The sequence below is a fragment of the Heptranchias perlo genome, chromosome 1 (genome assembly GCF_035084215.1).
Source record: "Heptranchias perlo isolate sHepPer1 chromosome 1, sHepPer1.hap1, whole genome shotgun sequence".
Classification (NCBI taxonomy): Eukaryota; Metazoa; Chordata; class Chondrichthyes; order Hexanchiformes; family Hexanchidae; genus Heptranchias; species Heptranchias perlo.
Genome location: NC_090325.1, coordinates 140,333,168 through 140,359,588, shown reverse-complemented (window position 1 = coordinate 140,359,588; position 26,421 = coordinate 140,333,168). Strand labels below are relative to the sequence as shown.

The following is a 26,421-nucleotide window of genomic DNA, read 5'->3' as shown; positions in this document are numbered from 1 at the left end:
GGTAGAAGTTTGGAACTCTCTTCCGCAAACGGCAATTGATACTAGCACAATTGCTAAATTTAAATCTGAGATTGATAGATTTTTGTTAACCAAAGGTATTACGGGATATGGGGCTAAGGCGGGTATGTGGAGTTAGGTCACAGATCAGCCATGATCTCATTGAATGGCGGAACAGGCTCGAGGGGCTAAATGGCCGACTCCTGTTCCTATGGTCGTGCTTGGAGTTTTTTAAGCATTATAATATTTTCAAGGTTCAAAGTACACTATTGGAACTAAAATATTGATCTCCCATCCCCCATCATGAATGGAACTTTAAACCTAATTATTTCTGGGTGAGTTCAGCTGCTCTGCTCTTCTGAGGATTACTTCATGAGGTTAAATGCGTCTTCAATTCCCTTCCATCTGTCGGAAATTCTTTGCCCTTTTGATTTTTCTTTTCAAAATTAGTCTTTTGGGAGATTTCCTTTTATTTACTTGCTGCAGTTATTATTGAATAGTGTCTTTTTGCTTCTAATCAGCTTTGCATTTCCTGTGCTTTCCTAGATATGTTTTGAGGATGCTGTGTATTTGTGATATTACAGAGAAACTGTATGAGAATTTGGGACAGCCAATGCCATTTGCTCAGTAGAATGTCCCCTTGGTTGACTGACACCGTTTCAACTAAAATCTACCTAGTTTACAAAAGCATTATTATTTTAAAAATGTGTGTTTTCATTCCTCTTTCCCCTCTCGTGAGTGAGAGAGAGTGGATTTGTTCTTGATTCCTTTCACCTCTCAGATCATGGACCCATATCTGTTTTCCATTTGTCACTATAAACTCTTGTACAACTAGGAGGGCATGGTAGTCTACTGAAGCACTCTGCCTAGTATTGAATAGAATTCATAGGTTAATGGATTGTTCTCGTCTCTCCCCTTAATCTTGCAAGATGGTATACCATGTTTCTGTGGGGCACTCCACCTACTTACTTGGCTGAGAGTTGGTGAACTCCACCATCTATGCCCTCATTCACAGCTTGATTGGTGGTCCTAATTAACTACTTGAACTAAAGAGACCCATATTTTGCCACAGCTTCTACCTCAATGTCACATCATATTCCATGATGCAATCTGTTCTTGAGAAGGACTGCTTTTCCTCTCCTGAAAGGAAGACTGAAATAATTTAGTTTTGTGAGTAGTTTAGCCTATCAGTAAGCTGGGAGTATCATACCATGTTGGAGTACTGAGGTATAGAGTGGTGGATCATGGCTTTGATTTCCTCTATGCCACTGATCTCAATCTCTGCCTCATTGCTATAGGAGATGCTGCATTGGAGATGAGATACTTTCCCATGGGGTTGGAGGGAAAAACGGCGATACAGGTGTTGCATTCTGGTGTTATGCATTTCATACTGGCTGGTTCAGAGCAGCAGATTATCTGCCCTTCTGACTACAATTGGTGTGTACCACTGGGAAGAACAGGAAATATAGGCCAAGATTTTCCTCCTTGCTTCTCAGCTCACTATTTTCCAGCCATTAAAATGAATGGGCAAGCAATGGCAGGCTGGGGAGCGCAAAAGCGGACAATCCCAACAAAACGCTTAAATATAAAGTTTAGAAATAGAAGTAGTTTAACTTCCATGGGGGAAAAAGAATGTTATGAGATGTATTTAAACTTTCACGAGGCACAACTGGCACACCCAGATAATGTAGCTTGATGTGTCACGGTATTTGCATTTACAGAATGATATTGTCTCATGAAGTCACTGTTCTACATGAGCAGCAAAGCAAATGTGCTTACCCATAATGAAAATTATTCATAATTTTGATATTTTTAAGGAGAGGTAGGAGGAAAGATTCAAAACAGTGTTTTTATTTCGTTCTTTGTGTTTCAGCCAGCACAAAGCTGCTTAAACTAATATTAGTTCTTGTCTTTGCAGCATTCTCTTTCTCCTGTTCAGTCAGCAATCTCTAGCTTGGAGTAAAATCATGTGGTGGACTACAACTGAAACATACTGTCATGCAGATATAACCAAATGTTCCTTTAAATAATTTATTGGCTTTTGTCCATATTTCTATTGTCATTAACTACATTAGTTCTATCTGTATAGAAAGTGACCAGAATAGAATATAAAAGCATAGTAGTTTCACTGCAGCGTCATTTCCATCTCTAGTTTGTTCCTCTGCTCTCCTCCCCTTCTCTCCCTCCCCCCACCCCCCCCCCCCCCCACCAAAACACCCTTTTGAGATGGCGCTGGGATATGTTCCTCTGGTACTAGCAGGCCTCTGTTGCCTTGCCTACGTGACCATCATTCTGCATAAGCTTTTACAGAGAGCCAGCAGGTTATTTGACCCTAGTGCAATCACAAACCTAGCCTGATCCTATCTACCAATGATGTCCACACATGGACACTTCCAGCAGGGGTCGCTGCATAATGTTTGGGGGTAGGAACCCGGTCTATCTTTTTTACACCTCTAGTTTTTGAGACACTGATGACCATTTGGAATCTTCCACTGATGCCTGGCTGACAACAGCTAATTCAGCACAGAATGGGGATTGAACCTGGTACCATCCTGGTCTGTATGGCTCATTTGCACATCACTTGGTGTTCTGAGCCATTTGGGTAAGCTGTTAATTTAACAAGTTATTTTGAATTATCCCAGAGCATGACACATTGATTAATGTTCTTGATCTTAAGTTTCCTGAAGTTAAGTATGGCAGGGTCCCTCTTTATAACCTCCCAAGGACATGCAGTGTTATAGGTTGTCACCAAGTGTGAAAGCCCTAGTTAAAAATAGCCATGTCACAAGCTGTTGTTTCCTCCATGTAAATGCTTCCAGGGTCACTGAATTTGGATTTGCTCTGGAGTAAAACTTAAAGGAATACTCCCAAATAAAATCTGATGATGGCCTTATCAAGTATTCATTTCTTTCTTTATCCTCTTCTCCCAATAGATTAAAAAGATGTAGGATTTTCAAATGCACCTTTTAATGATTGAATTCCAGGCAGAATTGGCACCTTTGTGCTGTTTTTTTGGCTAAAGCATGGTCTTTCACCATCCAGCCTCGGCTCCCAGTATTGCATGCTGTTCATTGTGAATCAGATACTCAGCCACTTGGGCTACTGAGCTACATAAATCTATATGTAAGTTTCTGAATAGGAAACTTAAGTTGACTCCAACATATGCACAGTGAAGGTGGGTTGGAGTAGTTGTCCTGTGCACATGTTTCCTGGCTCTGTTTTTGCTTTGTCGCCTTGATTACTCACAGCCTTGAGTTCTCTTCTTTAATCCTACTTTATTTGAATGTGTTCTTTCAAGTTAATTCTGCCTCTTGAGTTTTTTGTGTAACGTGTTATTTACATATTGACTGTATATGCTCCTTCATTTAAAAATAGGTGGCCTGAAGAACACTCAAAGTGGTCCAGTTGTCATTACAGATGATATATCTAAGAATATTGCCCTTGAAAAACTTGAGCAAGTGAAAAAATGGAGCATAAGCACATACAAGGTACGTGCTGTAGAGCTTTTTCTCGTACGTTCTCGGCTGGAATATAGCGTGCAATTGTTGTTAAGTAAAAGTGTAAAAAATGGCTCCTGGACAATATGATGCAAGGTGTTTGGGTATGTGGTTTACATTAACAGCTAGTAATATTGTACTATTTAGACATCTACCTTGTAGCGACCTATGCTTTTAATAGTGTCGACTTCTAAAGAAATGTTGGAGAGAACAGCAATGAATTCCTTCTACAGTCTGCTAAAACTGTTGTACAGTGTTTTTTGCAATTGAGGAAAGTAACCTTGGTTTGACATGGGTTCCTTCAACAAAATCTGCAGCTCCCCACCCACCTCAGTTTTTTGGATTCTTGCCTTGTCCCACACCATTTGCCAGCCAATAAAAGCAAACAGGTGACCTGCTTCAAACCTCTGTTATTGCTACTTTTGGTGAAATAACAGCGCTGTTATTAGTGCAGACATGTCACAATTGCATTTTAACTATCAATGTTGTATTCTTTCATATTGTGCTTGTAGTACTTTACAGTTTCACTTTATTTAATTAACAAATCCCAGTACATGTCACTAAAGCTCAAAGTAGTGTTAAATATATTCTGAAATGTACAATTATTTTTTATTGTGTAATGCTACAATAACACTGGTGTTGATGTAAATTTTAAATGATGTGGAGATGCCGGTGATGGACTGGGGTTGACAATTGTAAACAATTTTACAACACCAAGTTATAGTCCAACGATTTTATTTTAAATTCACAAGCTTTCGGAGGCTTCCTCCTTCCTCAGGTGAACGTTTGTTGGAAATGAAATCCTCGAAATGAAATCGCATTTATAATTCACAGAACAATGCTTGGTGATTACAGACAGTTTTTTCAACTGCCCGTTGCCAAGGCAATCAGTGTGCAGACAGACAGGTGTTACCTGCAAGGTCTCCGAATATACAAATCACCAAAAAAAAACAACAAACAAAAAAAACAGAGATAGAGAGGTAGAAACATAGAAAAGACAGCAACTGACCCGTTATATTAAAAACAGATAACATTTGTTCGCTGGTGGGGTAACGTGTAGCGTGACATGAACCCAAGATCCCGGTTGAGGCCGTCCTCATGGGTGCGGAACTTGGCTATCAATTTCTGCTCGACGATTTTGCGTTGCCGTGTGTCTCGAAGGCCGCCTTGGAGTACGCTTACCCGAAGGTCGGTGGCTGAATGTCCTTGACTGCTGAAGTGTTCCCCGACTGGGAGGGAACCCTCCTGTCTGGCGATTGTTGCGCGGTGTCCGTTCATCCGTTGTCGCAGCGTCTGCATGGTCTCGCCAATGTACCATGCTCTGGGGCATCCTTTCCTGCAACGTATGAGGTAGACAACGTTGGCCGAGTCACAGGAGTATGAACCATGCACCTGGTGGGTGGTGCCCTCTCATGTGATGGTGGTATCTGTGTCGATGATCTGGCATGTCTTGCAGAGGTTACCGTGGCAGGGTTGTGTGGTGTCGTGGACGCTGTTCTCTTGAAAGCTGGGTAATTTGCTGCGAACGATAGTCTGTTTGAGGTTGGGTGGCTGTTTAAAGGCGAGTAGTGGAGGTGTGGGGATGGCCATAGCGAGGTGTTCGTCGTCATTGATGACGTGTTGAAGGCTGCGGAGAACATGGCGTAGTTTCTCCGCTCCAGGGAAGTACTGGACGACAAAGGGTACTCTGTTGGTTGCGTCCCGTGTTAGTCTCCTGAGGAGGTCTATGCGATTTTTTGCTGTGGCCCGTCGGAACTGTCGATCGATGAGTCGAGCGTCATATCCCGTTCTTACTGGGGCGTCTTTCAGCGTCTGTAGGTGTCCATCGCGTTCCTCCTCGTCTGAGCAGACCCTGTGTATTCGCAGGGCCTGTCCGTAGGGGATGGCCTCTTTGACGTGGTTAGGGTGGAAGCTGGAAAAGTGGAGCATCGTGAGGTTGTCCGTGGGCTTGCGGTAGAGTGAGGTGCTGAGGTGCCCGTCTTTGATGGAGATTCGTGTGTCCAAGAAAGAAACTGATTCTGAGGAGTAGTCCATGGTGAGCTTGATGGTGGGATGGAACTTGTTGATGTTATCGTGTAGTCTCTTTAGTGATTCCTTGCCGTGGGTCCATAGAAAGAAAATGTCGTCGATGTATCTGGTGTATAGTGTTGGTTGGAGCAATTTTAAATGGTGCACATGGAGCTGATTAGTTCAATGTTAAATAGAATGCTTGATTATATCTTCATTCTTGTTCCCTTAGTAGCCCGAACGGTGCTGATATGTAGTACACTGAAATATTTGAAAATGCCATGACTTTTTTGTCATTGAGAAGACATTTACATGAATGGTAGAGCTTGTAATCACTTCCAGGATTGCATTATTTCCTTCTAGATTGTTCTAATAGGATGCTTTGCACAAGACAGTACTCTGATTGACTAGGACATAAAAAAGCTTGGGGAATTAATTTAAAATGTTTTCAAAGAAGGCATATTTTTCCCTGTGGTTTTGTTATATGACTTTTTTGTTACCAAAACCAAATTGAATTAAACTAATATATTTATGGTGGCAAATGAAGACCCAACCTCCTTTCACTACCATAATTCAGCCCAGTTATGTTTAATAATTGAGAAGGTAACCTTGATCACCTCAGGGATAGATTTCATGTAAATATATATCAGTGTAAATAAACAGCCCTCAGACCAGTGACTGTAACCCTGCCCAACTTTCCCTGTCCAAATCACATTGTAAAACATTTGAAAATCTAATCAACAGCTACTGCCTCCAACCTTTGATGATTCCACCCATAATCATCCTGCATCTATCAACCTTCTTGGCCTCACTATCCTGTCACATTGAACTCCCACATCTCTGAGAAACTCGCTTCTTTGTTCCAAACACTTTTTTTCCTCAAACAACGCAATTTCTATAAAGCCCAAAACTTGAATATTGCTCCTGTGTCTGGGGAGGCTTTTCTATCACCTCTCACACACTCGTAAACAGGATGTCTGACAGGTGATCCATCTCTCACCTTTAACCTTTCTTTGCCTTAACCTTTGCTGTCTTTCTCCATATTATCAATATTATTCTGATTAATGCTCCACTGAATTTCCTTCCTTGTTCTAAGCTTCATGTATGCTATTACACACATTTAAAATTAAGATGTATTGTCCAGTCTCCTACTCGAACTTATTTATTCTCAAGACCTCAAAACTAATTCCTTATCTCCCTTAGTCTTTCCTTTCTCCTACAACTTGTAAAACCCAAACTTCGAATCATCAATCAATGTTTTTGATTTGCTTTGTGTTTCCTTTTCAATCTTAGTGATGGCCTTGAATTATGGACCGTGACACTTTGATTTCCCAATTTAGAAAAACATGCATGTTCCATAGATGCACTGCTGGAGTTTTAAAAAAAAACATCTGTAGCACTTACGAGTATAAACAGGATAGCTCCACTCAGTCCAATGCAGCCCAGATTATGGCACCAGTATAAGGTTCAGAGGACAGGTTGGCAAATTGAATTACCTTTAGATTAAAAAAAAATCTTGACAGCAGCATTTTCTGGTGGCTGTAACACAGATTAGGAAAACTGAATTTCCATTAATGATTTTCTATTTTGCATTAAACTGAACCTGAAATCTTGTATCAAAGTAGGTTTGAGAGAGGTTTGAGTAGGTTTGAGTTCACCTGAGGAAGGAGGTAGCCTCCGAAAGCTTGTGAATTTAAAATAAAATTGCTGGACTATAACTTGGTGTTGTAAAATTGTTTACAATTGAGAGAGATAAGGCATCTGATCAAAAGTTTTATAAATAGCTGTCACAGTACAATGATGCAACTTGAGCAAGTAAGATTTGACAGCCTACAAGATAAGGATCTTGCCAAGTCAATTACCATATCACCCTGCTTCAAAGATCAACTATAATTAACGTAATTACTGAGATTTATGTGTTCACACCTGTCTGCTGACTTTAACTAACGCCTTAATTTAGTGGCACAAATTACATCATCCAAATGTGAATATCCAATGAGGTGGAGTTTGCATAATTTTTACAATTATTTGTACAGAAATATTCCAACAGTGTAAAATTAAATTAAGCAGCCAACTAGCTGAGTCACAGTACCCTGCTATCATGAAGGATCCAGGATGTCAGTAAAGCAAAACTGAGGTTGAAAGCAAGTTTTTCACATCGTTCACCTGACGAAGGAGGAAGCCTCCGAAAGCTTGTGAATTTAAAATAAAATTGCTGGACTATAACTTGGTGTTGTAAAATTGTTTACAATTGTCAACCCCAGTCCATCACCGGCATCTCCACATCATGAGTGCAGTTAGAGAGCCTGTGTGTCAGTCACATTCTTGATAATGACAGATTGTGGAGATAATCAAGACAGGATCCTTGTCATTGCTGTTGGATCATCAAGGAGATTGCTATAAATTGTCAGGAGTCAAATGCAGCATTGGTCTTATGTGCAACAGCAATAGCAGTATGGTGCTTCTAATTGACAATAGTTGTGAAAAATTTCTAATACTTTGTAATACTGATTTTTTTTAAAAATGGATTGGAAGGTTAGTATATAAAAATTGAAAGATGGGTGTACTAAATTTTAAAAAGTGAAGAGACTGACTTTTCTCTTTTTTTAATGATTGATGATTCTCTCATTCATTCCTTGTTTTTTTTATTCCTGCTCCCTCTGCCTCATCCTGGCATCTCTGTAACCAGTGTGGCCAACATGTGACTTGTGAGCTCCATACAGCTCTTTGGCCTATGGGTGGGATTCTCTGGGTAGCCATAATCATGCATGCTATACTCGCGTGCTGTGGCTCCGAGAGCAGGAAGCACCATTTACAGGGGACGAGGCACAGGAGATGCAACAAGTTTGGGAACGGGACCAGAATGTTTGAAGAGTAGTGGCAGAGGAGGAGGCAATGTTGTTAATTGTATGATTTGTATCAGTTGGGGTTAATTGCATTCAGGTGGTGGGTATCGATTGGGGAGTCTGTTGGATCTTTTTAGAGGAGAGCTTAGCTAGGGTGTGGTGGTGTGCAAGAGGAAACTCTGAATAAAGGCTTGGAAGCAACTAAAGATCAGGCTCTACTATTCTATCTTTCACCACATGGCTATCCCATTTTTAACATGGCAGGAGAGGATGGTTGCCTAAAAGTGAAGGTTGAAAACTGTGGGGTTTTTTGGACATACTAAGCAAAACTTGAAAGTCTAGTGGCCATTGTGGAAAATGGCAGAAAGCAAGTTTCAATTGTCGAAGTATGATTTCCCTCCGATGTTCTCAGAGTTTGAACCGTATGACCAGTGGAAGAATGAGGTTGATATGTGGGCATGGGTCACTACTCTCAAAGGAAAAATAAGGCATGGCCTTGGCATTGACGCTTCCTGAACGAAGTAAAATCAGAAGTAAGGTATTTTCTGAAATGGATGCAGATCTTTTGGATAATGATGAAGGTTTTACCTTTCTGATAGAATTTCTGGATAAAATCTACAACAAAGATGACGTGTTAAGTGCCTATGAGGCCTGGTCAGCATTTGATAGATTTCGGAAAACGGATGGTCATTCATTGGAAGAGTATATCGTGGACTTTAACAAAGGAATAACTAAAACAAATGCTAACTAAGGAAGTTAAAGATAGTATCAAATTGAAAGAAAAAGCATACAGTTCCACGAAAATTAGTGGCAGGTCAGATGATTGGACAGAATATTAAAAAATAGAAAAGAATGACTAAAAGAGTAATAAGGAGGGAGAAATTAGAGTACGAGAGAAAGCTAGCTAGAAATATAAAAACAGATAGTAAGAGTTTCTACAGGTATTTAAAAAGGAAAAAAGTAAGTAAAATGAGCGTTGGTCCTCTACAGAGTGAGTCTGGGGAATTAATAATGGAGAATAAGGAATGGCGGATGAATTGAACAGATATTTTGCGTCCATCTTCACTGTAGAGGGTACAAGTAATATGCCAGAAATAATTGTGGATCAAGAGGTGAAAGGGAGGGAGGAACTTAAAACATTTACAATCACTAGGGAAAGGGTTCTGAAAAAAATATTAGAACTAAAAGCTGACAAGTCCCCAAGTCCTGATGGACTTCATCCTAGGGCCTTAAAAGAAGTGGCTGCAGAGATAGTCGATGCATTGGTATTAATTTTCCAAAATTCCCTAGATTCTGGAAGAGTCTCATCAGATTGGAAAATAGTGAATGTAACTCTTCTATTCAAGAAAGGAAGGAGACAGAAAGCAGGAAACTACAGGCCAGCTAGCTTAACATCTGTCATAGGGAAAATGCTAGAATCTATTATTAAGGTGGTTATAACAGGGCACTTAGAAAATCTCAATGCAATCAGGCAGAGTCAACACAGCTTTGTGAAAGGAAAATTGTGTTTGACTAATTTATTAGAGTTCTTTGAGGAAGTAACAAGCAACGTGGATAAAGGGGATCCTGTGGATGTGGTGTACCTGGATTTCCAGAAGGCTATTGACAAGGTGCCATATCAAAGGCTACTACACAAAATAAGAGCTCATGGTGTAGGGGGTAACATATTAGCATGGATAAAGGATTGGTTAGCTAACAGGAAACAGAGAGTAGGTATAAACGGGCCATTTTCAGGTTGGCAAGATGTAACAAGTGGAGTGCCACAGGGATCAGTGCTTGGGCCTCAACTATTTACAATCTGTATCAATGACTTGGATGAAGGGATTGAATGTATGGTTGCTAAATTTGCTGATGACACAAAGGGTAGGTAGGAAAGTAAGTTGTGAAGAGGACATAAGGAGTCTGCAAAGGGATATAGATAGGTTAAATGAGTGGGCAAAAATTTGGCAGATGGAGTATAATGTGGGAAAATGTGAACTTGTCCACTTTGGCAGGAGGAATAAAAAAGCAGTATATTTTTTAAATGGAGAGAGATTGCAGAACTCTGAGGTACAGAGGGATCTGGGTGTCTTGTACATGAATCACAAAAAGTTAGTATGCAGGTACAGCAAGTGATTTGGAAGGCAAATGGAATGTTGTCATTTATTGCAAGGGGAATGGAATATAAAAGTAGAGATGTTTTGCTATAGTTGTACAGGGCATTGGTGAGACCACATTGAGAATGTTGTGTGCAGTTTTGGTCTCCTTATTTAAGAAAGGACATAATTGCTTTAGAGATGGTTCAGAGAAGGTTCACTCAACTGATTCCTGGGATGAGGGTGTTATCTTATGAGGAAAGGTTGAACAAGTTGGGCCTGTATATACTGGAGTTTAGAAGAATGAGAGGCGATCTTATTGAAACATATAGGATCCTAAGGGGACGTTTCCCCTTGTGGGAGAAACTAGAACTAAGGGCCACAGTTTAAAAATATGGGGTCTCCCATTTAAGACCGAGAGGAGGAGAAATTTTTTCTCTCAGGGTTGTGAGTCTGTGGAATTCCCTTCCCCAGAGAGCGGTGGAGGCAGGGTCATTGAATATTTTTAAAGCCGAGTTAAATAGATCCTGATTAACAAAGAAATCAAAGGTTATAGTAGGTAAACAGGAAAGTAGGGTTGAGGTCACAATCAGATCAGCCATGATCTTATCAAATGGCAAAGCAGGCGCGAGGGGCCGAATGGCCTACTCCTGCTCTTAATTCGTATGTTCGTATGTAAATTGTACCAAAGGTTGACAACGTTCAAATTGGAAATCCCTGGATCGGTACTAGGGTTTAAGTTACTGGATTGTGCTAAGTTGTCTCATATGGACAGGCAACTGGTCCTAAATAGCATTCAGTTCTCGGAAGAGGAGACTCTTGGATCAAATGTCTGCTGCCTTAAAGAAAATCCTGGGGAAACACTCATTCCCTTCAGCCTTCATGCAACAAATGGGGTCTTAGAGTCATAGAGTCATACAGCACGGACAGAGGCCCTTCGGCCCATCGTGTCCGCGCCGGCCATCAGCCCTGTCTACTCTAATCCATTCTCTCTGCTGTATCCCCCTCTCCCCCCATTCTCTCTGCTGTATCCCACTCTCCCCCCATTCTCTCTGCTGTATCCCACTCTCCCCCCATTCTCTCCCCTGTATCCCCCTCTCCCCCCATTCTCACTGACTGCACTGGTTGTCCAGGAGACTGAAGCCCTCTGTGACACATAGAATGGAAGATTTGATGGTTACCAGATTTAGAAATGTTCCAGATACTAAACCAGGCGCCAGTCCAGGTTTCAAAATTTTCAAGAGACCAGTCGCAGGCGTCGATATGACGGAAGGATTAAAAACAGCCAGATTGATGATGAAAGCAGGTATAGCAGACCCAGTTATATCAACAGAATTCCAGGAATGCCCAAGGAAAAATCAGGAGATGCTTTAGATGTGATTCTAAGTATCATCATGAGGCGAATTACCCAGAGCGAAGACGCAGGGTCTTTGAAATGCGCATGAAGAAAGTAGTTCTGAGGGAAAAGATGAAGATAATGAACATAAACAGATTATAATGGTCACAAGGAGTTTTAGTCCTGTGATGAATATATTAGTCGCGGATTCCTTTGATTGTGCGGTGTTAATGCATGTACTTCAACTGTATGTGGGATAAATTGGTTAAAATGTTATCTTGATTTACTAAGTAGCGAGGATCGACACAAGGTTAAGGAATATATAAGTTCTACACATTTTAGGTTTGGAGATGGTAACACCTTGAGGTCACTCAAGAGTGGTAAATCCATGTAAGATAGCTGGAGTAAGCCATTTTATAAGTACGGATGTAGTCTCTAGTAAGATATCTATGCTTTTAGGTAAACCTTCCATGAAAAAGGCAAAAATGAAACTTGACATGGAACACAATGAGGCAATCATTTTTGGAAAATCTGTTGATCTGAAGTTTACCCAGTCAGGGCATTATTCTATCCCCTTAATAAAACCTGATGTTTCTCATCAGCATGTTAGGCGAGTATTAATGGCATCAGGCGATGAGAGAGAAAAAAATAAATTGTCTTAGTTATATAGACAATTTGCCCACCCTACTTGTCAAACTTTAAAGATCCTGCTAAAAGATGCAGGTGTAGTTGATGAGGACTATATGAGGCTAATAGATGAGATTAGTGTGAACTGTGAAATGTGTAAGAAGTATAGACGGATGCCCCACGTCCTATTGTAAGTGTTCCATTCGTATGTGACTTTAACAAAGTAGTTGCCATGGATCTAAAGATATGGGACAAAGATAGAAATGTTTTCATCTTACATTTTATTGACTTGGCTACGAGATTTAGTATTTCTACACTAATATATAGTAGGGAGAAGAAGGTTATTCTAGATAAAATTATGGAAAAATGGATAGGGACTGGACACCAGCAATGTTTTTGACTGACAATGGAGGTGAATTCGCTAACGTGGAGTTCAGAGATATGAGTGAGAATATGAATACAGCAGCTCAGAGCCCTTTTAGCAATGTTCTTTGTGAAAGGAATCATGCTGTGATTGATAGCATGGTGCATAAAATTTTGGCTGATCGCCAGGGTGTAAATTGTCAACTGTCTTAGCATGGGCAGTTCATGCAAAGAATACTCTTCAGATGGTTGGAGGATATAGTCCTTACCAACTAGTCTATGGGCACAATCCCAAATTATCTTCTGTTCTTTGTGATAATCCTCCTGCTCTAGAAGGTACTACAATTAGTGCCATTTTTTCTGAGCATTTAAATGCTATGCATGCAGGGAGACAGGCTTTTATAAGGCTGAGGTATCAGAAAATTCGTAGAGCACTGAGGCTTCGTGTTAGACCATCTGAGACAGAGTTCAATTCAGGAGATATGATATACTATAAAAGAGAGGGTCATAGGAAATGGTAATAGGTCGTGATGGTAAGACAGTAATTGTCCAACATGGCAATCAAACTGTTGGGGTTCATTCTTCACGATTAATTGGAATTAATTATAAAATCTTGGACTCTGAGCAGTTGATAGAAGTAAATGAAGCACCTTGTATGTGATTTTTTTTTTGATGAGGTAGATCAAGGGCCGGACAGGGGTAATGTCAGTGATCATGAAACACATGACAGAGCTATCACATCCAAAGAACAATGTCACAAAATTGTTTTACGAGTGACATATGTTCCAACTGGGACTAAAGAATGGAGGGATGCAACAATTTTGGGACATGCAGGCAAAGCTACTAGTAAGTTTAAATTTTGGTGAAATGTTCAGGATGATGGCCATGAAGCCAGGTCCATGGACTGGCAGAATGGGATAAGAGTGGAGAGTACAAAAGTGGAGTCCGAGTAGTGACAGGGAGTCCGGAAGTGAATCTCACGTCAGAAAACGATCACGAATTAGAGATGAAAGAGGGAGATCTCACAGTAGTAGTCCCTGTGGAAGTAGAGGACATAGATTGACTAGGTCAGACATTGAAACAAAGACCACAGAACAGTAACGTAACAGAACTAGAAGCAGAAGTCCTCATGATGGTGAAGTTTTTTAAACTTGAGGATAAATGAGTAAGAGAGGCAAAACAAAGGGAGTTAGGTAGTTGGAAAGAATTTGGAGTTTATTCTGAGGTAACAGATAAGGGTCAACCAGCTTTGCCGCAGAGATGGGTTTGTACTGAAAAAGTCCTTGCAGATGGAACTTATAAAGCTAAAGTGAGGTTGGTAGCTAGGGGTTTTGAAGAGAAACTGGGTGATACAGATGTTCGAGTGGATTCTCCCATTGCTGGAAAGGTAACCTTCAAAATCTTTTTGGCTCTTTTGGCAACATATTCATGGGAGTGTAGGTCAATTGATATAAAATCCACATTTCTGCAGGGTGATACTTTTCAGAGAGAAGTGTTTCTGAAACTGCCTAAAGAGGCAGCAGATGTGGAAGGAAAACCACGGAAACTAAACAAATTCTTCTGTGCCCTGAATGATGCTTCCAGGGTATGGTATTTTTCGGTGAGATCTGTTTTGCTGAAAATAGGTTGTGTTCGATTAAAAGCAGATCCTGCAAAGTTTTATTGGTACCTTAACGGAAAACTTTCAGGCATCTTCATGATGCGTGTTGATGAAGTGCAGCTGGATGATTTTCACACTCAGCGACACATCTGAACATAAATGACCTGACCCCTCTAGCATTCACGGCAGTGAAAACACAATGTTAATGTCACTCTCCTAGGACCCGAGTCATAACAAGAGTTTTAACACTTGCAGCTCTTTTCCAGGTACAGTTCTTTTTGCCCCAAATCTTGAGCTCTGTAAGGTTGACTATCCCTGTCCTCAATTCTTGTGTACAGTGTGCTTTGGTACTTAGTTCACAGTCAGTGAATAGGCAGAGTTTATGACTGATGAAGAAATTGTAATATAAAATCTAAATTATAATCATTCTGAATTTATGAAATCTACCTTTTTTGCTATGCTTCATTTCTAAATATGGATCTCTTGCCAGCATAGACTTTGACAGACTTCACAGCTGAATTCAGCCTCAGAAAAAAAAACACTTGGCTGCCCTGTCTGCTTTCCTCTATTTAAAAAAAAATGGTTTTAATTTTACTTGCCAACGTCTCTCCTCAGTCATCCAGCTGGGTGGGACTGCCCTCTCCTGGTTCCATTCCAATCTATCCGGTCGTAGCCAGAGAATAACCTGCGATGACTTCTCTTCTCCCTCCCACTCCATTACTTCTGGATTCCCCCAAGGATCTATCCTTGGACCCCTCCTATTTCTCATCTACATGCTGCCCCTCGGCGAAATTAACTGAAAACACGTCAGGTTCCCCACGTACGCTGACGACACCCAGCTCTACCTCATCACCACCCCTCTCAACCCTCCCCCCACCTCTGATTTGTCATGCTGCTTGTCCGACATCTAGTACTGGATGAACAGAAATTTCCTCCAACTAAATATTGGGACGACCAAAGCCATTGTCTTCAGTCCCCGCCACAAATTCTGTTCCCTAGCCACCGACTCCGTCCCTCTCTCCAGCCACTGTCTGAGATTGAACCAGACCGTTCACAACCTTGGTGTCCTATTTGACCCTGAGATGAGCTTCCGACCCCATGTTGGCTCTGTCACCAGGACCGCATACTCCCACCTCCGTAACATTCCCTGTCTCCATCCCTGCCTCAGCTCATCTGCTGCTGAAACCCCCATCCGTGCCTTTGTTACTAGACTTGACTATTCCAATGCTCTCCTGGCCGGCCTCCCAACTTTCACTCTCCATAAACTTGACATCATCCAAAACTCTGCCACCCGTATCCTAACTCGCACCAAGTCCCGTTCACCCATCATCCCTGTGTTCGTTGACCTACATTGGCTCCATCCGGCAACGCCTTGATTTTAAAATTCTCCCTTGTTTTTAAATCCCTTCATGGCATTGCCCCTCCCTATCTCTGTAACCTCCTTCAGCCCTACAACCCTCCAAGATCTCTGCGCTCCTCCAATTCTGGCCTCTTGCGCATCCCCTATTTTAACCGCTCCACCATTGGCGGCTGTGCCTTCAGCTGCCTAGGCCCTAAGCTCTGGAATTCCCTCCCTAAACCTCTCCACTTCTCCACCTTTCTTCCGTCCCATAGGACGCTCCTTTAAAACATACCTCTTTGACCAACCTGTCCTAATATCTCCTTATGTGGCTCAGTATCATTTTTTGTTTGATAACGCTCCTGTGAAGCGCCTTGGGGCGTTTTACTATGTTAAAGGCGCTATATAATTGCAAGTTATTGTTGCCTTCAATACAGAGATTGTGGTAAGGGACAAAGACAATCGCTTTGATATTTGTTCCCAGTTTTCTTCCTGTCTTTTGGAGGTTGAATCTTGCTGATGTATGTTTCAGAAACTGTGGGAACCCTTCAGTACTTTGCCCACAAGTGGCAATCAGGAGCAGCTACGCTGGATGTTTTTCCCCCCCTCCCTGCTAGTCTGTAGCATTGAAGCCAATTGTATGCCCCAGCTTAGATCAGTTAACCAGGCACACACAGGAATTGAACTTGGCAACTTTTGGTCTGTTTGGCTTACTGTTATACTGAGTGGCGTCTTTACCCATTTAGCCATCATAGGAGTTTTGTTTAGCTGTTCTAAGTGTTGAGTAATAAAACACCTCATGTTTATTAGTTAAATTGATTGAAATGCTGGTAACCAGCAGGTATTGGATCTGCAACCACAGTGACGTAAAAACGTTTGTTCTAAAATGAATGTATTCTCTTTTTGCCAAAGTTTTTACGTTGATTATTTGTACTATGGCAAATATTTAGCCTGGCTCCTGTTTTCAAAAAGTTTCTATTTTCCGGCAAAACAAGTTGTTTTGTAATTTTTGTTGCAGTGCACACGACAGGTCCTTTCTGAAAAGTTGGGTCGTGGCTCAAAGACAGTGGATCTAGAGCTTGAATCACAGATAGAAATACTGAGAGACACCAAGAAAAAGTATGAAAATCTCCTGCGACTAGCTCGGCAAATGGCGATACAGTTCTACCAAGTGGTACAGACACAGCGGCAACTTGGGGATGCTTTTGGAGAACTTAGTGTGAAGTCTCCAGAGCTCCATGTAAGTACTCTATTTATTCTTAAATACTTTTACTGATTTACACATTTAAACAAAACTCCTAAAAAGATGGTTTGATTGTGAGCCCTGTTGAGGCACTAATGAGCTTACACCATGGAGTGGTAGCTTGTGGAGTTTGCATGCATAACTTCCCGTGTGACAAGAACCTTATCTCAGCAAAAACAAGTTGAAACAAAAGATGAAAATCAGATTACCTGTGTAACTCTTTTTTCAAGTTAAGGCATCCTCCACACATTGAATTCCAACTTAACCATCCCCTCACATCCTTGCTCTGGGCTCTTAGGCTTCATGGTGTAGTTCCATTCCATCAGGCCAAGATATAATGGGGCTCTACCCTCTGAGCACATCCTTTATACTGTATGGAAGACTTGTATTTATATAGTGCCCCTCAGGACGTCCCAAAGCGCTTCACAGCCAATTAAGTAGTTTTGAAGTGTAATCACTGTTGTAACATATAGGTGACACGAGTTAGGACACTATGGGCTGAATTTTCCTCACCTGAAATCAGGCAAGACAGTGGTGGAAACTGCAGGAAAATGGGTCGTAGACATCTGCTACAGTCTGTCTGCCCCAACCTTAATTTCCTTCCTCTACCGGATCTAACTCTTTCCCATCCACCGTGTGTAAATGCTGATGGGAGAGGCAGAACCTGGCCTTTGGTCCATTTCCCTCCCACCTGTTGCCACTAGTTCCTGTGATCCCCTGGTGAAAGGTGGTAGGCCCAGGGTAGCAATGGCAATGCCCCCAAAGTGCATTAGTGGAGGGAGAGGATGTAGTAGAGGCCTCCTCTTCCTCCAGCCTTCTCCCCACTCAATTACATCCCTGTGTGGGCCTCGGTCTACAGGGGGCTGCAGCTCCTACCATCATTGGAGCGCTTTTTCCCCATTGAGGTCCCTTGCTGCCCCTTGTGGTGGTGTAACGCCGTCCCTACTGCAGCACCACTGAAGCTTCCTCAGTGCTACTGGCAGGCTGTCTCTTGGTGGCAGAAATCCCGCTGAGAGCCTGCTGTGCATGTGTAATGAACCCTGACCCAAGAAAATGGGTAAAAGAAGAAAGTCCAGCCCTCTCTGTATATATGTAGGCACATTGGTTGAGGACAGGAGCGGGGTCAACTGCGATGTCTCTGTAGCTAAATTCGCCTTCTGACATCCACTATCTAGGCTCAGACATGATGACTACCGCCTTGTACACCAGACAGGCATCAGCTATCTACCTTCAGGAATTGAGGGAAAGAAAGTTGGGAGGGGATAGGCAGGTGTTGAACACCCATTTATAATGATCTGATGTTTGCATCTTCTGAGCAAGTTATGCCATTCAGTAGCTCACCAGATGTGTCATGAGAGTATAGCATGCCCTACTGAAGACCTTAGAAAATCTGAGGGCTGCTGCTGTAACTTGTGAATTCATTCATTCTGGATTGAGATAATCACAAAGTAACCAACTTGGTCTGAAGCCAAATTGGTGCTCAAATAGGTTGTTGTGGTTGGGATGTTGCAACTGCTTCTCATTCACTATAGTTTTCATAAACTTTCATACAATTAACAATAAAGATACTGGTCTAGTTATCATGGTCTAACTTTTACCACCACTCCTGAGCAGATGGTATGTTTGCTGCTTTCTACAAAGTGTGGGGCAGCACTCAATGAGAAAGTTGAAATACATGAGCCAGAGGAGCAGCTAATTCCTTGGATAAGCATCTGAGAACTGATGAGCCTATATGATTCAGACCAATAGTTTTTCTAGCATCAAGCTTCTGAAACGGATGTTTATCTTTGGTGTGCCTGATAATCTTGATTCAACTAATTAGATTGCTGCACTTTGATCACTTACCTCATACTTTTGGACGACTCTTTAGTAAATATGTTCATTTACTCCACCTTATTTATTGCAAAGGCATGCAATTCCGTTCTTCTCACAAGAAGGGATAGTAGGGGTTCAGCTGGATGTTGGAAAGAGATTTGCCCATTTGCCACTATTTTTTGGAGACTGTCTGAGAATTGTGCAGATTGGAGTTGATCTTGGAGTTCTGCCTCTGGCAAGTTGATGAGGTCTTTTTATATTGGGACTTAGAATGGGGATTGGTTTCCTAGTTGTTTCAGTTGCCTGTTCTCCTCTGATTCCCCACCAAAATCTAGTGAGACATTTCTGCTTTTTGTTGTATACTCAGGACAGGAAAAGACCATCAGGCCCATACATGCTCATCCCACTTCTTACTGGACTCGTCCCCATATTCCCACCCTTTCTGTCCTTCCCAAGGTAAGGGGGTGCAAAAAGGTACATAGTACTCCAGACAAGATCTCAGCAAAGCCTTATACAACTCTATTGTGATCCTAATTTTATACCAAACAGTCTGGACAATACATCCCAAGACCCTGTTCGCTTTGGCTGCAACCGCCTGATGCGGGACGATCAGTGACAACTCCCAATTTTCTTTCTTCCTGTCAGCTTTAGCTTACAGCCACCCATGCTATATTCTCTCCCTGAATTCTGCGCGTCTGGGAGTATAACTATGCATTTATCTACACTGAAGGACGTTTGCCAACGAAGGTTCACTAGATTAATTCCCGAGAAGGTTGTCCTATGAGGAGAGGTTGAGTAGAATGGGCCTATACTCTCTGGAGTTTAGAAGAATGAGAGGTGATCTCATTGAAACATATAAAACTCTGAGGGGGCTTGACAGGGTAGAGGCTGAGAGGTTGTTTCCCCTGGCTGGAGAGCCTAGAACTAGGGGGCATAGTCGCAGGATAAGGGGTCGGCCATTCAAGACTGAGATGAGGAGGAATTTCTTCACAGAGGGCTGTGGATCTTTGGAATTCTCTACCCCAGAGGGCTGTGGATGCTGAGTCGTTGAGTATATTCAAGGCTGAGAGAGATACATTTTTGGACTCTAGGGAAATCGAGGGATATGGGGATTGGGCAGGGAAGTGGAGTTGAAGTTGAAGATCAGCCATGATCTGATTGAATGACAGAGCAGGCTCGAGGAGCCGTATGGACTACTGCTGCTCCTATTATGTTCTTGCCAATCTTTTGACAACTGCTGCAAGATACCTTTTATTAAACCATGGCTGTGAGCCAATGCTATAGTTTTGTTGCTTGAATGGGCTATGGTGCTTTTTGGGAATAAATATCTGCTTGGTTTCAGTCCAGGTGATATCTAGGTCTTTTGATTGATATGCCCTTTTGAAGTAACAACTTCCTCTTCAGACTTTCCCAAATTGACTTGAGACAGCCAAACCTTGAACTTGATACACTAGTTGGATGCTGACCAAGTTGTGCTCAGATGTGCTAACTAGTGCTTTTGTTGAATACTTTTACATTAATCAAGGGTGTTGGTAAGCTTCATCTCCAGAACTGAACCTTAGCTTGACTGCTTCCTCCTTCTCCACTAGCTGCCTTGATGCTACAATATTCTGTAGCTTCTCTCCTCCCTTCCCAGCCCCATCAGACTTCTCTCCTCCCTTCCCAGCCCCATCAGACTTCTCTCCTGTATGACATCCACCTCCTGCTCTCTTGATCAGCCCAACCCCAAGCTACTTAGCTATCTTCCTCAGCCCAATGTTTGCTGACATCAGAAGTTTCTCCATTTCCACAGGCATATTTCGATCCCTCCTACATGTTCAAAACTGCTGTCCACTGTCCCCTCCTTAAAAAGCCCTTGCCATACTTTCTAAATATTGCACCATCTCCAACCTCATTTTCCTCTCCAGATCTTCGAACAGGTTGTCACCACCCAGCATGTTGATATTTCCCACTACTCCCTGTTCAAGAGTCCTGGAATTTTGTTTCCATCCTGTCTGCAGCACCAAGAATGCCCTGTTCAAAAGCACTAATATCCTTTGTGATTACTTCCAAGGCCCTTTAATCTCCTCCCCATCCTTCTCTATTCTCACAGCTTTCTATACGATTGACCACTCTGTCCTCCTCCATCGGCTCTCTTTCATGGTCCTCCTCCATAGCACTGCCTTCCTGTGGTTAAACTCTTTCTTGTCCCAACCTAACCAGCACATCTCCAGTGGGTTCTCCTGCATCCACATGGACAGCTCAGGAGTGCCCTATCCTTGGTCCCCTCCTTATTTCTCACCTGTTGCCCCTTAGCAACAATTTCATTAAGCATGGGGTCAGCTACCATATATAGGTTTACAACTCTCAGCTGTATCTCTCCATTCAGCCATCAACAGCCTGGCTGCTACTGTGCTGTATGGCTGCTTGTCAGATATCAAGTTATGGGTTAAACCAGGGCTTCCTCCTATTTAACTTTGGCAAAACTGAAGCTATCCTGTTTGGTTCCCACCTGGAAGTCTGCACCCTGCCCTTCAAGTACACAAGAGCTGTATGTTTGTGACAACAATCATAGAAATGTTCATCAAATATGTTGTGATGTGGAGATGCCGGTGATGGACTGGGGTTGACAATTGTAAACAATTTTACAACACCAAGTTATAGTCCAGCAATTTTATTTTAAATTCACAAGCTTTCGGAGGCTTCCCCCTTCGTCAGGTGAACGATTTTCACATCGTTCACCTGACGAAGGGGGAAGCCTCCGAAAGCTTGTGAATTTAAAATAAAATTGCTGGACTATAACTTGGTGTTGTAAAATTGTTTACAATCATCAAATATGTTAGCATTGTTATCCATATCTTGTATTATTTAGTGCATTGAGCTGATGCTCTGATATGACAAAGCACTGACTAATTAGATTCATTGATGTGCCCTCTTTAGGCATTGCACTGAACCTTCTGGTCTTTTTGTATATATTTGAATTTGATTCTCTTTACATTTCAGGAAGAGTTCGGATATAATGCTGAAACTCAGAAATTGCTGTGTAAAAATGGGGAGACACTTCTTGGAGCAATTAATTTTTTCATTGCCAGTGTGAATACGTTGGTGAACAAAACAATTGAAGACACATTAATTGCAGTCAAACATTACGAAAATGCCAGGTAAACCATTTGTAGCGCCCAAAGTAACACCCTAAATAAACATACTTTAGTTTGGTTAGAATATTGATTGAAAGTTTTGCAGCTGCTATGTTCAAAATAATGCAGTGCTTTTATGTAGTGGCAGTGCAGCCTCTATGCACTTAATTTATGTGGGAGTTGTTAAAATTCAGAAAAATGTATGTACACCTACACCTATAACACATCACTCTGCAGAACAAGGTTTCACAAATTGTATATTCTGTTTCCAACTCATAACAATCATTATTATCCACACAAGCATATATTAATCATAGCTACCAGAAAGTGGACATTAATTTCATCAAGTGGATTCTGACTACATAAAGGAAAAAAAGACACTGTTTTTCCAACTGGCACCTCTAGATAAGATTACAGCCTTGTAACGGTAAATATGTTTGTTTCATAATGCAGTAGAACTCTGGGTTTTATTCAGTTTGTGGGTCCGGTGGTTTTGCTGGCTCTGGATGATACACTAGCCAGTATGCACTGCATAGTTAATGCTTGATGATGTCCACCCTGAAGGCTTTTCTGTGGTGAAGTAGTTGCTGCAAGTTTGAATAGTAATTCATAGTTGATTACTGGAGAATTTTCTGCCCAAACACAAGGAAAATCCCAACGAATACTAGCTTAAGAGAACATTTCAAATAATGCATACACCTCCTTGATGTTCATTGTCAATGCACGCGCAGTGACCTCTATAACCTTGTTTAAAGCAGAACTTGAAATGCAGTGTCGTAACACGAGACATGCACTTTAGACTTCAGCAAAAAGGATGATATGGGTCAAACAGTGTTTTGTGCAAGGCAGTGTTCATGTTGACTGAGTTCTTGTTTGATTGGCAGTTTCTTTTAAGTAAAGGTATTTAGTGATCTGTGATAGCTTTGAATTGGTCATGTTGTCTCAGCATGGGGCTTGAACATTGTTAAATGTTTAACTTTCCCATGGTATAAACATACAATTTTTTTCCCCAATGGAATATAATTTTTAAATCTTAAATTTGCAGCCGTTCCAAAACTTTTAATTTTTTCTTCTGTACCATTTTCTACCTTTCCATCCTTCCGAAGGGGCTGACACCTTTGGGTATGGTTCTGTTGGCACAGGTCACCCTCCGGTACCTCACCCAAATGGCTGCCATTGACGTGTGAGCCTTGAAGGTGAGCATTAGCAGGCTATTCCATGTAGGGCACATCACATGTCTGATCATGTTCTGCTTTTTTATTTCAGTTTCTCTTGGCTGTCTCTCTCTCTCTACCTTCATCTTCCCATCATCAAGCCACGCCACCTTTCCCTTTTCCATTCTCAGGAATTCCTCCACCCCCAACCACAACCCATCATTATTCCTCCTGCCTTCCTTCTCTCCTGCCAATATCCAGGCACAAATCCCCCTCTAACAAATCCATAGCTACCCTCTGTGCCTCTCTCGGCATTCTCCAACAGCCCCATTGTGGCACCCATTACTGTCTCCTTCTGAGCAGTAACACCAACTGTCCAACCTCCTCTCACCGACTTTCATGCCAGCATGCCCTCTGAGGGCTAATGTCACCAACCTCCTTTCCATCCCACTCACCCCACCCATCATCATTCACTTGGACTCTGGCGGCGGATCAACAACCACCTCACCTGTCCGCATTTTCTGCCAGAATGTCTGTTCACTCATGAACAAGTCCTTTGCCAGGAGGATTTCAGTATAGGAGCAAGGATGTCTTACTGCAGTTATACAGGGCCTTGGTGAGACCTCACCTGGAGCATTGTATGCAGTTTTGGTCCCCTTACCTAAGAAAGGATATACTTGCCATAGAGGGAGTGCAGCGAAGGTTCACCAGACTGATTCCTGGGATGGCAGGACTGTCATGTGAGGAGAGATTGGATCAACTCTGCCTGTATTCACTCGAGTTTAGAAGAATGAGAGGGGATCTCATTGAAACATATAAAATTCTGACAGGGCTGGACAGACTGGATGGGGAGGATATTTCCCCGGCTGGGGGGGTTCAGAATGAGGGGTCACAGTCTCAGGATACGGGGTAGGGCATTTAGGACTGAGATGAGGAGAAATGTCTTCACTCAGAGGGTGGTGAACCTGTGGAATTCTCTACCACAGAAGGCTGTGGAGGCCAAGTCACTGAATATATTTAAGAAGGAACTAGATAGATTTCTAGACACAAAAGGCATTAAGGGGTATGGGGAGAGAGCAGGAATATGGTATTGAGATAGAGGATCAGCCATGATCATATTGAATGGTGGAGCAGGCTCGAAGGGCCGAATGGCCTACTCCTGCTTCTATTTTCTGTGTTTCTATGCCATACACAACCTTGTTGTGGATGCTTGTATTGACATCCTGGCTTTGACTGAAACAAGGTGATGACACCTTGCACATTACTGATGGCTATACTGACTGTACTTTCCTCCACAACAGTAGCAGTGTTGCTTTTATCACCAAGCCTCTTCCCCCTTCATGCACTTCATCATGTTCTCACCTCTCCATTAAAATCCTCATTGTGTACTGCCTCCCCCCCCCCGCCCCCAGCTCCACCCTGAGCTTCCGTCCAAGATATTCTCCCTCAGCCCCTGCACTGTGACTCTTCATCCTCTGTGATTTCAATCTTCAAGTCAGCTCTGCTTCCTAAATCGCTCCCTCCATATAAAACGCTTCTACTCTTATTCATAACCACCTCCTCATCCACATCATCTCCCATGGCCTCTCTACTAGGGTCTCAATCGCTGATAAGGCCATCTCTGATCACTTTTTTTGTATTCCTCACAATCCACATCCCTACCCTTTTCCAACCCGCTTCGTTCTGCAGCTGCCCCTGGGGAAAAAAAACTTAAAACTGCATCCTTGCCTATCTGAGAATAGCCAGAGCATTTCGAGCAATGGCTTCTCTTCCCGCGCTGTTACTTCCAAAGTCCCCCAAGGATCCATCCTCAATCTCCGGCTCTTCTTTATCTACATGCTGCTCCTTGGCGACATCATCTGTAGACATGTACTTCATATGTACGTTGAAGACACCCAACTCTATCTCTAGACTCCTCCGTCGCGTCTGTTGTCAGACTGATTGTCTGACATTTAGTCTTGGATGAGCCACAATTTCCTCCAGCTAAGCATCGGGAAACCAAAGCCATCGTCTTTGGTCTCCCCAACACAAATTGCGTACAATTGACACTGATTCCATCCTCCTCCCTGGCCAGGCTGAACCAGACTTTTCACAACCGTTGCATCCTATTTGTCTTCAAGCTGAGCTTCTAACTCCCTATTATCTCCATCAAAAGACTGCCTATTCCACCTCCATAACATCACTCACCTCCAGACCTACTTCAGCCCATCTGCTACTGAAAGCTTTATCTATGGCTTTATTACCTCCAGACTCAATTACTCCACTTTTCACCTGACTGGCCTCCCATCCTTCACCCTTCAAAAATTTCAGTTCATCCAAAACTCTACCCGCATCCTATCCTGCCCATCACTCCTGTCCTTGCTAACCTATATTGTTGGTTCCTGTTTGCCCAATGACTTAAATTTAAAATTTGTATCCTCATGTTTAAATCCCCATCATGGCCTCGCCCCTCCCTATCTCTGTAACCTCTCCCAGCCCTACACCTCTCCCCTGACCCAAACGCTCTGTCCTCTAATTATGGCCTTTTCTGCATTACCCCTCCCCCTTCACCCCACCACTGGTGACCGCACGTCAAGCCGACCAGGTCCCACGTTCTGGAATTCCCTCCCTAAACCCCTCGCCCCTCCATCATCTTCTCTTCCTGTAAGATTCTCCTTAAAACCCACTTCTTTGACCATGCTTTTGAACAACCCTTCTAGTATTGCCTTCCTTGGGCATGCACTTTTTCCTTAAGCCTCTGTGAAATGTCTTGGGATGTTTTTCTATATTAAAGAAGCTTTATAAATGCAAGTTTTTGTTGTTGATCCAAAGACCACATACGTGCACTTTGAAACAGGGGTCACTGGATTGAGATCGGGAGCAGGATCTCTGGCTAATCTTTTCTCTCTCTTCTTCCCTTCCCCCACAAACTCACAGCATTGAGGTGCTCCTCCTACAGATCCCAGCTGCGATCTGCTAATTCAGCATAGAATCTGGAACTTTTGTGGTCTGTAGGGGTCAGTTACTCACTCAATAAATTTGCTGAACTATTCGAGGAGCCTCATGTTTTTAACAATAACCCACAAAGAAATAACGACATTAATCCTCACCACTTTTGTGTATTATTTGTAGAATAAGAAGTTGGCCTGGAGTGTTACAATGCTGCAGCAAAGTCTCGGGTTTCAGATGTCTTTGCAAAGTTACCTGAACCCAGCGACTGTGTTACATCATTGCAACAAACAATCAGAGCTGGCGGCTGTTGTAAATAAGAGCACAACTTATTCTCTTTTTGTAAAAATTAAAATTATAATTAAAACATGTGCTGCATTGTGAGCAGCATTTTTTTCCTCTGGGGACAGCGGCAACACCTTTATGATGTAAGCACTTGCAATGGGACAACACAGCACAATGAGAAGACCAGTTGAAC

At 42.3% G+C, this 26,421-nt stretch overlaps 1 protein-coding gene across 12 annotated transcripts in view; it reads left to right on the top strand.

Annotated features, from left to right (window-relative positions):
* arfip1 (ADP-ribosylation factor interacting protein 1 (arfaptin 1)) overlaps positions 1-26,421 on the top strand; it is a 181,886-nt gene that overhangs the window by 143,248 nt on the left and 12,217 nt on the right. For all 12 annotated transcript variants that reach the window (XM_067991916.1, XM_067991907.1, XM_067991912.1 and 9 more), the window contains 3 exons: positions 3,373-3,485; positions 16,706-16,927; positions 21,728-21,885. In XM_067991916.1, coding sequence (XP_067848017.1) covers positions 3,373-3,485; positions 16,706-16,927; positions 21,728-21,885 — 493 coding nt within the window. The remainder of the gene's footprint in view (positions 1-3,372; positions 3,486-16,705; positions 16,928-21,727; positions 21,886-26,421) is intronic.